Source organism: Myodes glareolus, chromosome 7, assembly GCF_982192425.1.
Source record: "Myodes glareolus chromosome 7, mMyoGla1.1, whole genome shotgun sequence".
Lineage (NCBI taxonomy): Eukaryota > Metazoa > Chordata > Mammalia > Rodentia > Cricetidae > Myodes > Myodes glareolus.
The window spans coordinates 14,366,730-14,379,013 of NC_142032.1; the positions used below are offsets into that span (position 1 = coordinate 14,366,730).

A 12,284-nucleotide genomic window follows, 5' to 3' on the forward strand; every position below is an offset into this window, starting at 1 on the left:
CATAGCTTCCTTTGTAGTCACTCAGATGTAGTGGTGTGCTGATGCTGTCGGGTGATAGCTGTGCTCCGGCCCTGTGAGCCTTAGTCAGCGAGGCACAATTCCTATTCACAGTGGAAAGGGAATTAACCAGCAGGTGACCCTGCGTTTCTCTGTTGCTCTAGTTCAGGCTCTCAAGAGCCTAGTGTTCTGCTTCTGCTCCTTGGAAAGACCACTTAACTTCTTGGAGCCTGTCATGTGCCCAGGACTGACTCTTCAGGCTGGAATTAGGACACACAGCTCGCCACTGACTTGTGACACTCCATGCCCAAGAGACATTTACTGCAAAGAAATGTGATTGTGTTATCTGAACTGCTTACTCTTGACTTTTAGGTATATATATTTACAACGGCCATCCAATAAGACGGGTGGATATCATGGGAACTGTCGTTGGCGTGAGAGAAAGGGATGCTTTCTACAGCTATGCAGGTAAGAGCAATCGCCTCTGACACTGAGTTTATAGTTAGTCCCCACTCAGCTGAAGGTTGAAGTTTGAGCAGTCCTCACGTTTGCAAGCAGCCGGGGGCCTCACAAAACCGGGCGCTCTGTTGAGAGGCTCTTAGAGTCCCTGTCTGGGCGAAGTAAATGAGGCCACTGGTAAGAAGGATACTGGTAAAGCTGCCAGGTGGCCGCTGCTGGGGAGAGAGGAGGCGGAAGAGTTGAATGCAGCAGTGTAGGGTCACTGATGGTCGGAGAAGACACCTGACACCTGGAACACAGCTGTGCAGAGCCAAGGGCAGGACTGCGTTTAGAGCAAGTGATCCCTTTGAAATGAGGCCCAGTAAATGTAAAAATACACCTATTTAGAAGAGGATAAAAATCATTTTTAAAAGATTTATATTCAGAACAGTCAGGGAAGTTAGAAAAAAAAAATCCTGTTTTTCGCTCAAGGTGTGATTATCTGTTCTCAGACTTGACCTGTTTCTCATGATGAAAGCTAAAACAGGGGCTCTGGATTTTGGACACCAAAGAATTGCTAGCACCTGCTTTAGTGTAGTGTGTCTTACAGCGGGGGTGGGGGGCACAAAAGTGTTAATGTAAATACCTTTTTCTAAAAGATTTTATTTTTAATTATTTGTATATGTGTGTGAGTGTGTGTGTGTGGTTGTGTACATGTGAGTCCAGGTGCCTGAGGAGGGAAGAAGAGGGTGTCAGATTTCTGCCCCCAACAATAAGTTGGGGTTAGAAACTGTGAGCCACCCAGTGTGGGTGCTGGGAGCAGGGACCCAGTTCTGCTCCCCTGGAGAGCAGGAAGGTCTTGGAACTCCTGAGCCATCTCTTCAACTCCAATGCAAGCATCACATTCGCTGAGCAACTCAAACATGCTCAGACCTAAGAGACCGTGGTAGATGTTTGGAGGGAAGCGTGATTTGATTTGCAGACCTTTGCTCTGATTAACACCATTACCTTTTGTGGCATTGCCTGTGGATTGTTTTCTTGCTGTACATGTTGAACTTTGTGTCCAAGAATGTTTGATTGACATTGTCAGTATCTTTGCACCTCTCCAACATCTACCTATCTCCAACACTCACAAGGTCCTTGTGCTTATAAAAGAACATGTTTGAGATGAAATCTCTCTCTCTCTCTCTCTCTCTCTCTCTCTCTCTCTCTCTCTCTCTCTGTGTGTGTGTGTGTGTGTGTGTGTGTGTGTGTGTGTTTTAAATCTTGCTAGGCATCCGTCTCCTGACTCTCTCCAAGACCACTCACAAGCAGGTGCTACTACGCTCCTGCAGTATACCCAGCTGTGGGCAAGCGCGTTGTGCGTTGTCGGTAGTACAATACAGTACTTCTCTCCAAGTCCCAGGGATGACATCATCACATCTTTCCGTTACAAAGCACTTTTTACATTCATCATTTCTTATTATTCTCCCGGTTTTGTTTAGAAATAGGAAGAACAAATATTCCCATTTTGTGGCTGAGAAAGCCATGACTCACTTAACTCTCTTAGGTTCTGTTTGGAGAGGCTCGTGAGCCCTTTCGACGGCTAACTGGCCCCAGTGTGCACTGTTGTCTGTGTAGAGCTCACATAGCTTTTCTCGCCCACATTGCCGCATTTCTCCAGGCTCCCCTGACCCCAGTCATCTGGGGTTGATATTTTCAGATCGGATATAGGAAACTGGTGGGGATTTCAGTTCTGACTTGAGAACTGGGTCTGCTTTAGGCTCGTGACATAAAGGGATTCACTTAACCCCTGCACCACAGAGACATGTAAGGTGCTAGGTTTGGCTCTTGGCTCTTCCCTAGGCAGCCTTTCCCTCAAGTGGGTGTTGTGAGAGTGTGACACATCTGTGGGCTGCAGGAAAACAGCAATGTGGAAGTAATTAAGAGCAGAAGGCCTTGGCGCTTCAGTTCTTGGGTGGCCAGTGGAAGCCGAGAGCCGCTTTTCTCCCTGCTGTCCCCAGGCCCAGCATGGCTCTCCTTGTGCGCTCTGACTCGCTGCAGACATGTCCTGTGGTGTCTCTACCCACACTGACTCATCCTGCAGCTGGGGAAGGATGTGGTGTAGCTTTGCAAAGCTTCTCCTTTTCTAGGTCACTCAGCAGCAGGCCTCAGGAGCCATGCTACATGAGAAGTTACAAGCCAGAGAAGTCGGGGTTTGGTGGCAGTACCCGTAGAACACAGAGCCCCTGGCAGCAATTTAAGCTCTGATGTGGCTCTCGAGAGGCTCAGGGTAGGCCAGTATAACCTCACATCCTCTAGAACAAATGTTCACTCACTTGTTATTGGTCTTGCTTCCAATATAAATAAACATTTTCAGCCAGCTGCCGTGGTTCCTGCCTGTAATCCCGGCACTCATGCAGCTGAGGCAAAGGATTGCTGTAAATCTGAGACCAGCTGGGGCTATGTAGCAAGTCCAAGCCAGCTACAGAGTAAAATCCTGCCTCTTTTTGTTTTTGAAATTTATCTAACAGTTAATGTGGGAAGGAGGCCATTAGTTGGTTCCTGTCTACTTAGCCCGGAAATAATCACACAGAAACTATGTTATTTAAAGCACTGCTTGGTCCTTTAGCTCTAACTTCTTATTGGCTAACTCTTACATCTGAATTTAACCCATCTCCATTAATCTGTGTATCGTCACATAGCTGTGGTTTACCAGCAAAATTTCAGCATGTCTGTCTCCAGCAGAGGCTCCGTGGCTTCTCTCTGACTCTGCCTCCTTTCTCCCAGCATTCAGTTTTCCCCACCTACCTCTGTTCTGCCCTGCTCTGCTATAGGCTCAAAGCAGTTTTTTATTAACCAATGGTATTCACAGCATACAGAGGGGAATCCCACATCAAGTTAATGTTCACACTGATTATAGGTGTCTTTCTCCATACTTCAAAAGATTCTGCTACTTACATTTAATATCTTAAAATTATTTCTCTTGAAATATACTGTTTAATTTATATATATATATATATATAATATGTAAAAGATTTATAAGGTATATAAAAGGCTTTGTGTTTTACAGTGAAGCATGTGTATCTTTCAACAGTGAGGACCTAGGTCTTCATTAGTCTCACATGCTATGTTGTTGCAGTTTATTTAGCCGACTACACATTTGTAAATATTATGTTGCTCCTATTTCCAATGCTACAAGCACTGCTTTAGTGAGCAATGCCATTCAAGATGTAGATACCTGTGCACCTGTTCTTTCTCTGCAGAATAATTTACCAGAAGTCATTGCCAAGTCAAAGGGTGTGTGCTCTTAAGAATCTGATGCATGTTTCCAGTCTTGCTGTTTCAAAATGGGCTGCTGATTTATAACCTCACTCACAGCCCATGAGGGTACTGGTATTTTCTTATTTGTGTTTGTATTGGGGATTGAACCCAGGGCCTCATGCAAACGAGGTACGTGATATATGACTGAGCCATATCCTTACCCTGGTTATCAGTGTTTTTAACTGTCAATCTAGCAGTTGAGAAATTATTTAAACATGATTTTTCCATGGCAGTTATGGATTTAGCATATTGGCATTTGTTTATTTGCCTTGCACATTTCCCATGCATTGCACATCCCTTTTTTTTTTTGGTTCTACTACTCTTATGGTCTTGGTAGTTTTCTCACTAGCTGGTAGGAAATCTAGATATTAAATCAGTAACCATATATTGGAAAAGTTGCTATCTGTTATTGGTTTTAGGTCAGCAAATATATCAAGCTTTGTTTAATGAGTTACAATTTTCAGATTTTGCTTTAGAAAGTCTTTTTTCTCCAGTTCTAAATCCAGGGCGTAAAGACAGTCCCCATATCCACTTCTCACACCGCTCACCTATTTTATGTTAGCAGAACGAACTTATTCACTGTATGGATAGCCTAATCTTCTTTCTACATTGATTTAAGCCGACAAGAAGGCATTTCCCCCTCCTATTCTATGTTGTGTAGGCCTGTACAACCATCTGCTTTTTTCTGTTTGCTTTGATTATGAGGCCCACTTCTCTGTGCTTAGCAACCTATGTTTGGAGTTTGTCAGAATTCAGGCATGGAGAAGATCCTGCCTTCCCTCAGCAAAGATCTCCAAGTTCCTTTGCAGTCACAAATCCAAGTCTCATGGAAATTGTTTGATTCTTTTTTTCCTTTTGGCATTATAAATAAAATAAACCAGACCAGTTCTATTTTTATGGCCAGGGTATAATTATTTTCTGTTATAAAAATAAAGTTGGGTCCTTCTGGGACGAGCTTGATAATCCTCATACCCCTGTAGAGGTCAGGGCCGGGCAGAAGCCGTTCCACAGAGAAGCCTCTGGACCAGATAATGTGAACCACTTTACCTGGGCCATGAGCAAGCTAGTAAAAGCAGAGGTGACAGAAGGCTGAGCCAGAGTGCCGGTGCCTCCGACCACAGAGCACCGGTACTTTTTAGAAGAAAGGCAGTTATGGATGTGGGCACTTGCTAACTTCCTGAGAATGCACCTCTACCAGACTAGATAAGATTCAGCACTGCCAATGAGGTAGGCTGAGGGAAACGCAGACACAGGGAAGCAGTTCAGACTAGTGTGCAGTGAAAGATTGCTCCTGAGGACAGAGGGAGAGTTTTTGCTTTGTTTTTTTTTATTATTATTAATTACATTTTTTCAGTTCCCTTCCCTCCCCTCCTTCCATTTGTCCCTCTCCACTCCCCCCCACCTCTCTCCTCCCCTCCATCCACTCAGAGGCAGAGTTCTTTAAGAGAGTTGCTCTTCAGCTATTGCAGCTGTCATCCTTTAGGACATGTGGATCGACCAGCAGGCCCAAGCCTCTCAACTACCGCTGATGCTTCTCTTTCAGTGGATGACGCCACTGGAGTTATAAACTGCACCTGCTGGAAAAGGTTGAGCAATACCGAGTCTTCATCAGGTAATTACACTCACCACATTCCTTTGGTTGTCCGATAAACAAACGATTTTGCTCAAGGGAACTCATCAAACAACTGCCAGTGTTTTCACACTAAGTCTCTGATGGGTTATTGGTGGCCCTGAGGTACTGTCCCTAGAGCTCTGACTGGTGGTTATGATGGTGGCCCTGACACTCTGTCCCCAGAGCTTGGCTGGTGGTTGTGATGGTGGCCCTGGCACACTGTCCCCAGAGCTTGGCTGGTGGTTGTGATGGTGGCCCTGGCACACTGTCCCCAGAGTGTTGGCTGTGGTTATGATGGTGGCCCTGACACACGGTCCCCAGAGTGTTGGCTGTGGTTATGATGGTGGCCCCGACACACTGTCCCCAGAGCTTGGCTGGTGGTTGTGATGGTGGCCCTGGCACACTGTCCCCAGAGTGTTGGCTGTGGTTGCGATGGTGGCCCTGAGGCATGGTCCCCAGAGCTCTGGCTGGTGGTTACATTGGTGGCCCTGACACACTGTCCCCAGAACTCTGCTTCTCTGGAACCTGGTGCTATAGAGGGAAAGGGCAATTGCTTCTCTCCTACCTGTTTGGCCATAACTTTCTCCTAAGCATAGAGACAGGATCCCTGGAATTTCTACAATACAGTTCTTACCTCAATGAATAATTTGCAAGTCAAGATATTATAGTCTAATGACCCATCAGTTCAAAATTCTTGACCAAAGATTTTGAAGAGTGCTTCTCCAACATGGTTGCCATGACACACATTTTCTGAAAACTCTATCATGTTCAAACAAGCAGGAATCCAAAGCTTGTGAGGATGAGGATGAGGATAGGATTTCTTTGCAAGTTAATATAAATCTTAAAATTGTATTTTGAACACATTGACTAACCAGAGCATTTGGAATTAGATGAATATATTTTTATGATGCTTGGTGTGTGTGTGTGTGTGTGTGTGTGTTTCCAGGGTTAAAATCTAGGGCCTTTAAACATGCTGGGCAAATATTCTTGCCATGAATTTCTAGACCTGAGCCCTCTTGGGTAATTTTTTTAGGTTTATTTATCTTATGTGTATGGGTGTTTTACCTGTGTATATCTCTGTAGCACATACATGCAGTGCCTACAGAGGCCAGAAGAGGGTGTTGTGTCCTCTGGAACTAGAGTTACAAAGGACTGTGAGCCACCATGTTGGTGCTTGGAACTCAACCTGGGTCCTCTGCAAGAGCAGAAAGTTCTCTTAACCACTGAGCCATCTCTCCGGCCCCTTAAGTAACTTTTAAAGTTCTCCTTCAGAGAACTCATGTTCAGCTCCCAGCACCCATGTGCTGACTCGCAGCCATTCATAACTCCAGTTCCAGGGGATCCAAAGCCCTCTTCTGTTCTCTCCAGGCACCAGGCATGTATGTAATACATACAGTTTCATTCAGGCATTCGTACACATAAGAAAATTAATTTTTTTTTATATTAGGTTTTTCGAGGCAAGGCCTGTATCGCCCTGGCTGTCCTGGAACTCATTATGCAGACCAGGCTGGCCTTGATCCTGGAGATCCGCCTGCCTCTGTCTCCCAGGTGCTGGGATTAAAGGTATGCACCACCACCTAGCATAAGATTAATTTTTAAAAAATTAAGTTCATAATAATTGAAAGGGCTTTAGGCAATGTTAGCAGTCATTTTAGTCTCTGAGGAGTTGCAGGTACTGGCAGTCTTTGTTCTGTTTTGTAACGTACAGGAATAGTGGTGTTCATGTGGGTTTGTCAAGTTTCACACTCCAGTATCTAATCTCCCGTGTCTGTTGATCCGTGCTGTATGTTGCAGGACTGTCCAAGCTTATGAGGTTTCCTCTTTGCTTTTGCTGTCCTCTGTCCGAATCCCAGCATGCCTTCGACTGTGCTGGCCAATGGCTTGCTCGTTTGTTTAGTTTCCCAGTGTATATTTAGGAATGAACTGGTTTTGTATGACTTTAGCATTCCTCCCTCTCCTGGTCTGGGAACATCTAAGTCCGTGGCTCTGCTTTGCTTGGGAGACATTATAGGTAGACTTAAGGCAAGAGATAAACCTGTAAGACAATCAGATACTGGGCTTCTTGAACAGTTTAGATGACTTATCTTAGTCTGTGGTTATGCCATCTACTTTTCTAACTGCAGTGACTACGTGCCTGACAAGGGGAACATCTGGGGATGGCATGTTCTCACTATGTAGCCCTGGCTGGCCTGAACTCACTGTATAGGCTGGCTTTAAACTCATGGAGATCCTCTTGCCTCTGCCTTCTCATTGTTAGGATTAAATGCAAGTGCCACCACGCACAGTCTAAAGGAACTGTTGTGTTTCAGCACAGTTTGTCAGGGAAGGCGGGGAGGTGGGTGAATGATGTCCACAGTAGTATTGACCTGTCCACACTGGCCTTCTGCTCCGAATAGCCCCCATTCAGTCCCACCCCTGACAATATTGTACTGTTGCTGTGGTCTGAATGAGTGTCTCTCAAAGGTCCATGGAAACGCTTAGTCCCCAGGGGTGGCAAAAATGGACAATAGTGTAGACATATAAGAGATGGGAACTAATGTGAGGTCCTAGGTTATTAGGGACATGGCATCAAAAAGCATTATGGTGCCCCGCCCCAGTCTCTTCTTGCTTCCTGGCTCAGTGTGTGACTTTCACTGTGACCCACTCTCCTGCCATGACATGCTGCTCTCATCACAAACCATGGAGATGACCCAGCGTTTGAACACCTACAACTATGAGCCAAATACAGCTCTTTATTCCGTCAGTGGTCTGAACCAGTGTCTCATTACCATGATGGAATGCTGACCAGTACAGTTTGGGACGTAGTTTCTGGCACCGGAGACTCTAGGGTAGCAAACCATTCAAACCGCTAGAGCGTTAGCAGTCATTTGCACGTTTACAGCTCTGCTCGCAGTCTTTAATCAGAAGTTGAATTATCCAGCCACACCTGAGCCTCACGGAGCACCTGAGCAGACATGCCGTAAAGGGGCAGATGGTAACTATTTCCTGTTTTGTAGGTATGATCTGCCTCAGCTACTCGACACTGCCATTTTAGCACAAAGTGGCCATGGATGATACATGGGCAATCAGGCATGGCTCTGTCCCAGTAAAACCCTAAACAGGCTATAGATTGATTTGGTTTGTACTTTAGATATTGTTTTTGTTTTCTAAATTAACTTTTGGGGGGGGTGGATAGGGTCTCACTATGTAGCTGGCCTTAAACTCTCACTGAACCCTTTGCCTCCCCAGTGCTGGGATCAAAGGTGTATGCTACCACATCCAGGTTAATTGACTCTTTTTAAAGAAGTGACGTAATCAGGAACACCATGTAAGTCCTACACTTAATAATAGTGATGTTTTGGATCAACAGAGTGGCTGTTAGTACTGAACACACAAGAGGAGGATGCTTTAAAGTTGGGAAGCAGATGAACCAATGAGCAATTCCAGAATCATCTTCATTCAAAAGCAAGCATAAAGAAAATGATACCTGGGCGGTGGTGGCACATGCCTTTAATCCCAGCATTTGGGAGACAGAAGCAGGCGGGTCTCTGTGAGTCTGTGAGTTCAAGGTCAGCCTGGTCTATAGAGCGAGTTCTAGGACAGTCAGGGTAAGCATGTCAGGTAGGAGGTAGCCTAGAAAGGGTTCATGTCATGCCATACGTAAAGTAGTATTTTTAAATTGCTCCCAACTCACTCATTCTCTCCTTTCATTTAATTGCCCCAAGTTTAAAAGCTTTCCATTGGAAGGTAGCCAAAAAAGACAATTTTTAAAAACAAAATTTATTTGAGTCAAAATTATGTTTCAGTCAATTAATAAAGACTATAACGTGAGCTTCTGTGGATGTTACATTGAATGTACCGTTTGCACTTAACTTATGAGCAAAGTAAGAAAGCTTGGTCCTCACTATTAGAAAGTTATCTTCAGGATGGAATAGATTACTAAATGAAGTTCTGTCAGACTCCAGCCGTCTCATTACAGTCATTAAATTACACGCTGGAGCCTTCTTCTTTCATCAGTTTGACTCACTCTCTAAATGAAAGCTGGGCCTCTCAGATCAACCGTCAGCCTGATAATGTCAGTGGTGCCGCATGGGCTCCTTATAATCCCGGGTGATGTCTGCATAGTGGCAGTGAGGTTTATACATACCCTTAAACGTCAGGGTGAGTAGAAAAGGGCCTGGGGATAGGAACATGGCAAGAGCAGCCTTTTAAAAAAGCGATTCTTGTTTATTTTCAGAAGAAACCCAGTGAGCTAAGCAGCCACATTGCTTTGCCTCTAGTTTCCGAGGTATCGGTTGCCGCATGCGCACAGGTCTTTGTGCTCGCTGTGATGCTATGGGCCTTGGTCCAGCAAGTGTGTTCTAGGGCTGCTACACATTACAGAACCATCACTGCCGAAGCTGTAGTTGGTCAGAAAGCAGAAAATTCCATCAAAAGATCGAATGAGAGATCGCTGCTCTATTGAAACCTTACCAAGACAAACCAGAGCGCGGGAATGAACCAGCATTTAACAGATATCTTTTCAGGTAGGGAGTAATATCTGGAAAGAGTTGGCCATGATTCCCATCCTGCAGCTCACACAGAGGAACCTGAAGAAGACATATTGTATTTTTATACCAATGAACATGCTATGTTCTCGTAAGTCCCAGCTGCTGGGTCTCTGGAAACAGTCGGCAGCAACAAGAGGAGTGGATTCAAAAATCAAGATTTTTTAAACTCTTACGCAACAGAATGAACTCAAATAAATGTTTGAATCCATGGACAGTATGTGTGATGGGCATCATGCACACAGTCTACTTCAAGTTTAATGAAACCAACAGCACAGGCTTATCAGCAACAAAACATACACGAAGTCTATCATCTCATATAAAAACAGCCAGCTCAGTGTCTGGGACAAACCAGTAACCCCAGCATTTGGGAGACAGAGGCAGGAGGATCAGAAGTTCAAACTCACCCTTGCCATGTATTGAGTTCCAGACAAGGGTACATAAGACCCCAATAAAGAAAATATCAAAAACGGTACATGGTTTCCTTTGCTGTTTGTTTTAATTTACTTCTTAGTGGTTTTGTTTTGTTTTGTTTTTAGACAGGGTCTCTTGAAATCCAGCTAGTCTTGAATTCACAGCATAGCTGAGCCTGGCCTTGAACTCCTGATCCTCCGCAGCCTGCAGCCTCCGAAGTGCTGGGATCACATGAGACACCACCACTCCCAGTTCTTGACAGAATTGGGCTTCGCTTGGGCTTTCCAAGTTGCTATGGCAGGTTCCCAAGGGAGCTGAGAGCACACGTGCTTTGCCAATGACATGTGTGAATGCAGGGTGAGGTTGTTCTGGCAAACACTGTAAAAAGTGACAGGTTGCAAACTCAGTGGAAGTCCCCAAAGAAAATAATTGTCTAGAGAGCTCAGTCATCTGTTGTCACAAATAGCACAGGCGTCACTTCCTCTGTCCATGGTATGCAAAGTTGAGCCATGCACGACAGCCGTGTGTGTGTGTGTGTGTGTGTGTGTGTGTGTGTGTGTGTGTGTGTGTGCGCGCATGCTCATGCAGGCGAGCACATATGTGGATGCGTGTGTGCAGCAGTAGACTGCCATTACCCTCATTTTTTGATTGATTTCGTGAGGAGAGGGGACATCAGAGGGGAGAAGCAGCCTGCCCAGGGAGGAGTCACAGCAGCTAAGAGCCCAGCGGAGATACAAGTCAGGCTTCTCTGCCGACAGTGCTGCCCTCCATGCTGTGCCTGCCCCAGGCAGATGATACAAATCAAAGTGAAAAGCCTCCAAAAGGGAAGAAACATGCAGCTATATAATGCCAGATCATGGCGGGGCTTCTATTGTATGGAAGACTGAGTAATTCTCTGCACTAAAGCTGGGGTAGAGGGTTCAAGACCATCCGGGGTTGCATAGCAAGGCCATATTTCAAGAACCAAAGCTACAACAAAATGCTGAGTTGGGTAGCTTCTGTGGACACATGGCTGTATTTGGAATTACAGTAGACAAAACAGAACACTGGGTCTCTACTTAGCCAGCTCTATTACCCTCTGAGGCAGGCAGCAGGCTATATATAGTGTGACCACAGTCTCCACAGCCACACACTGCAGCTCAACCTGCAGCCTTCCCTGTTAGCTGACTGTTTATTTCAGACAAGTTGCTTGATGTCTCTGTGGCACAAGTTTCTCGTCTCTGAAATGGAGCTAGCAGAAGGGAGCAGGTGTACAACTTGGATGTGCTGGTGTATTGTACAGTCTGTAGAAGAGAACCTGTACACCCTCACGTTCAGGTGTGCTGGTGTATTGTACAGTCTGTAGAAGAACACCTATACATCTTCACGTTCAGGTGTGCTGGTGTATTGTACAGTCTGTAAAGAACATCTGTACACCCTCATGTTCAGGTGTGCTGGTGTACTATACAGTCTGTAGAAGAGAACCTGTACACCCTCACGTTCAGGTGTGCTGGTGTATTGTACAGTCCGTAGAAGATTACAGCACCTCACCAGGAAACTAAACATACTGAGATGCTGTGTCCGCAGCATGGAGGGACACTTGCTAACACCTTTCTTCTCTTTTCCTGGCCCCGACAGACCCAGCTGCTCCAAGCACTGCAAGAGAGCTAAGCATGACCTCACAGCTTAAGAAACTGCAGGAGACCATCAAGCAGAAAACCAAGATCGAAATCGGGGACGTTATCCATGTCAGAGGTTCTGTGCGCATGTTCAGAGAACAGCGAGAAATCAGTGCCACCCTTTACTGTAAGCACGGGGAGTTTCTGCCAAGTGAGCTGCTCTTCTGGGTGTGTGCTCAGTTAGTGCTTGCTTAGTTCCAAGTCAGACTTGCAAAAGATTTAAGTCTAGTGGGGAAGTTGTGTTTAGCTTGCTGTTTTTAGGAAAGCAGCCTTTTTAAATTTTATTTTAAAGAATGTTAATTAGAAGTAAATTGGGAAAGAATGAATTATGGACTC

The 12,284-nt window shown here is 45.3% G+C and overlaps 1 protein-coding gene across 5 annotated transcripts in view; it reads left to right on the forward strand.

Moving 5' to 3' along the window:
* Positions 1 to 12,284, forward strand: part of Stn1 (STN1 subunit of CST complex) — a 43,743-nt gene that overhangs the window by 12,048 nt on the left and 19,411 nt on the right. For 3 of the 5 annotated variants that reach the window (XM_048438987.3, XM_048438985.3, XM_048438986.3), the window contains exons 3-5: positions 370 to 465; positions 5,222 to 5,350; positions 11,908 to 12,075. In XM_048438987.3, the coding sequence (XP_048294944.3) occupies positions 370 to 465; positions 5,222 to 5,350; positions 11,908 to 12,075 (393 nt within the window). The remainder of the gene's footprint in view (positions 1 to 369; positions 466 to 5,221; positions 5,351 to 11,907; positions 12,076 to 12,284) is intronic. The other 2 variants (XM_048438988.3, XM_048438989.3) reach the window with 2 other exon arrangements.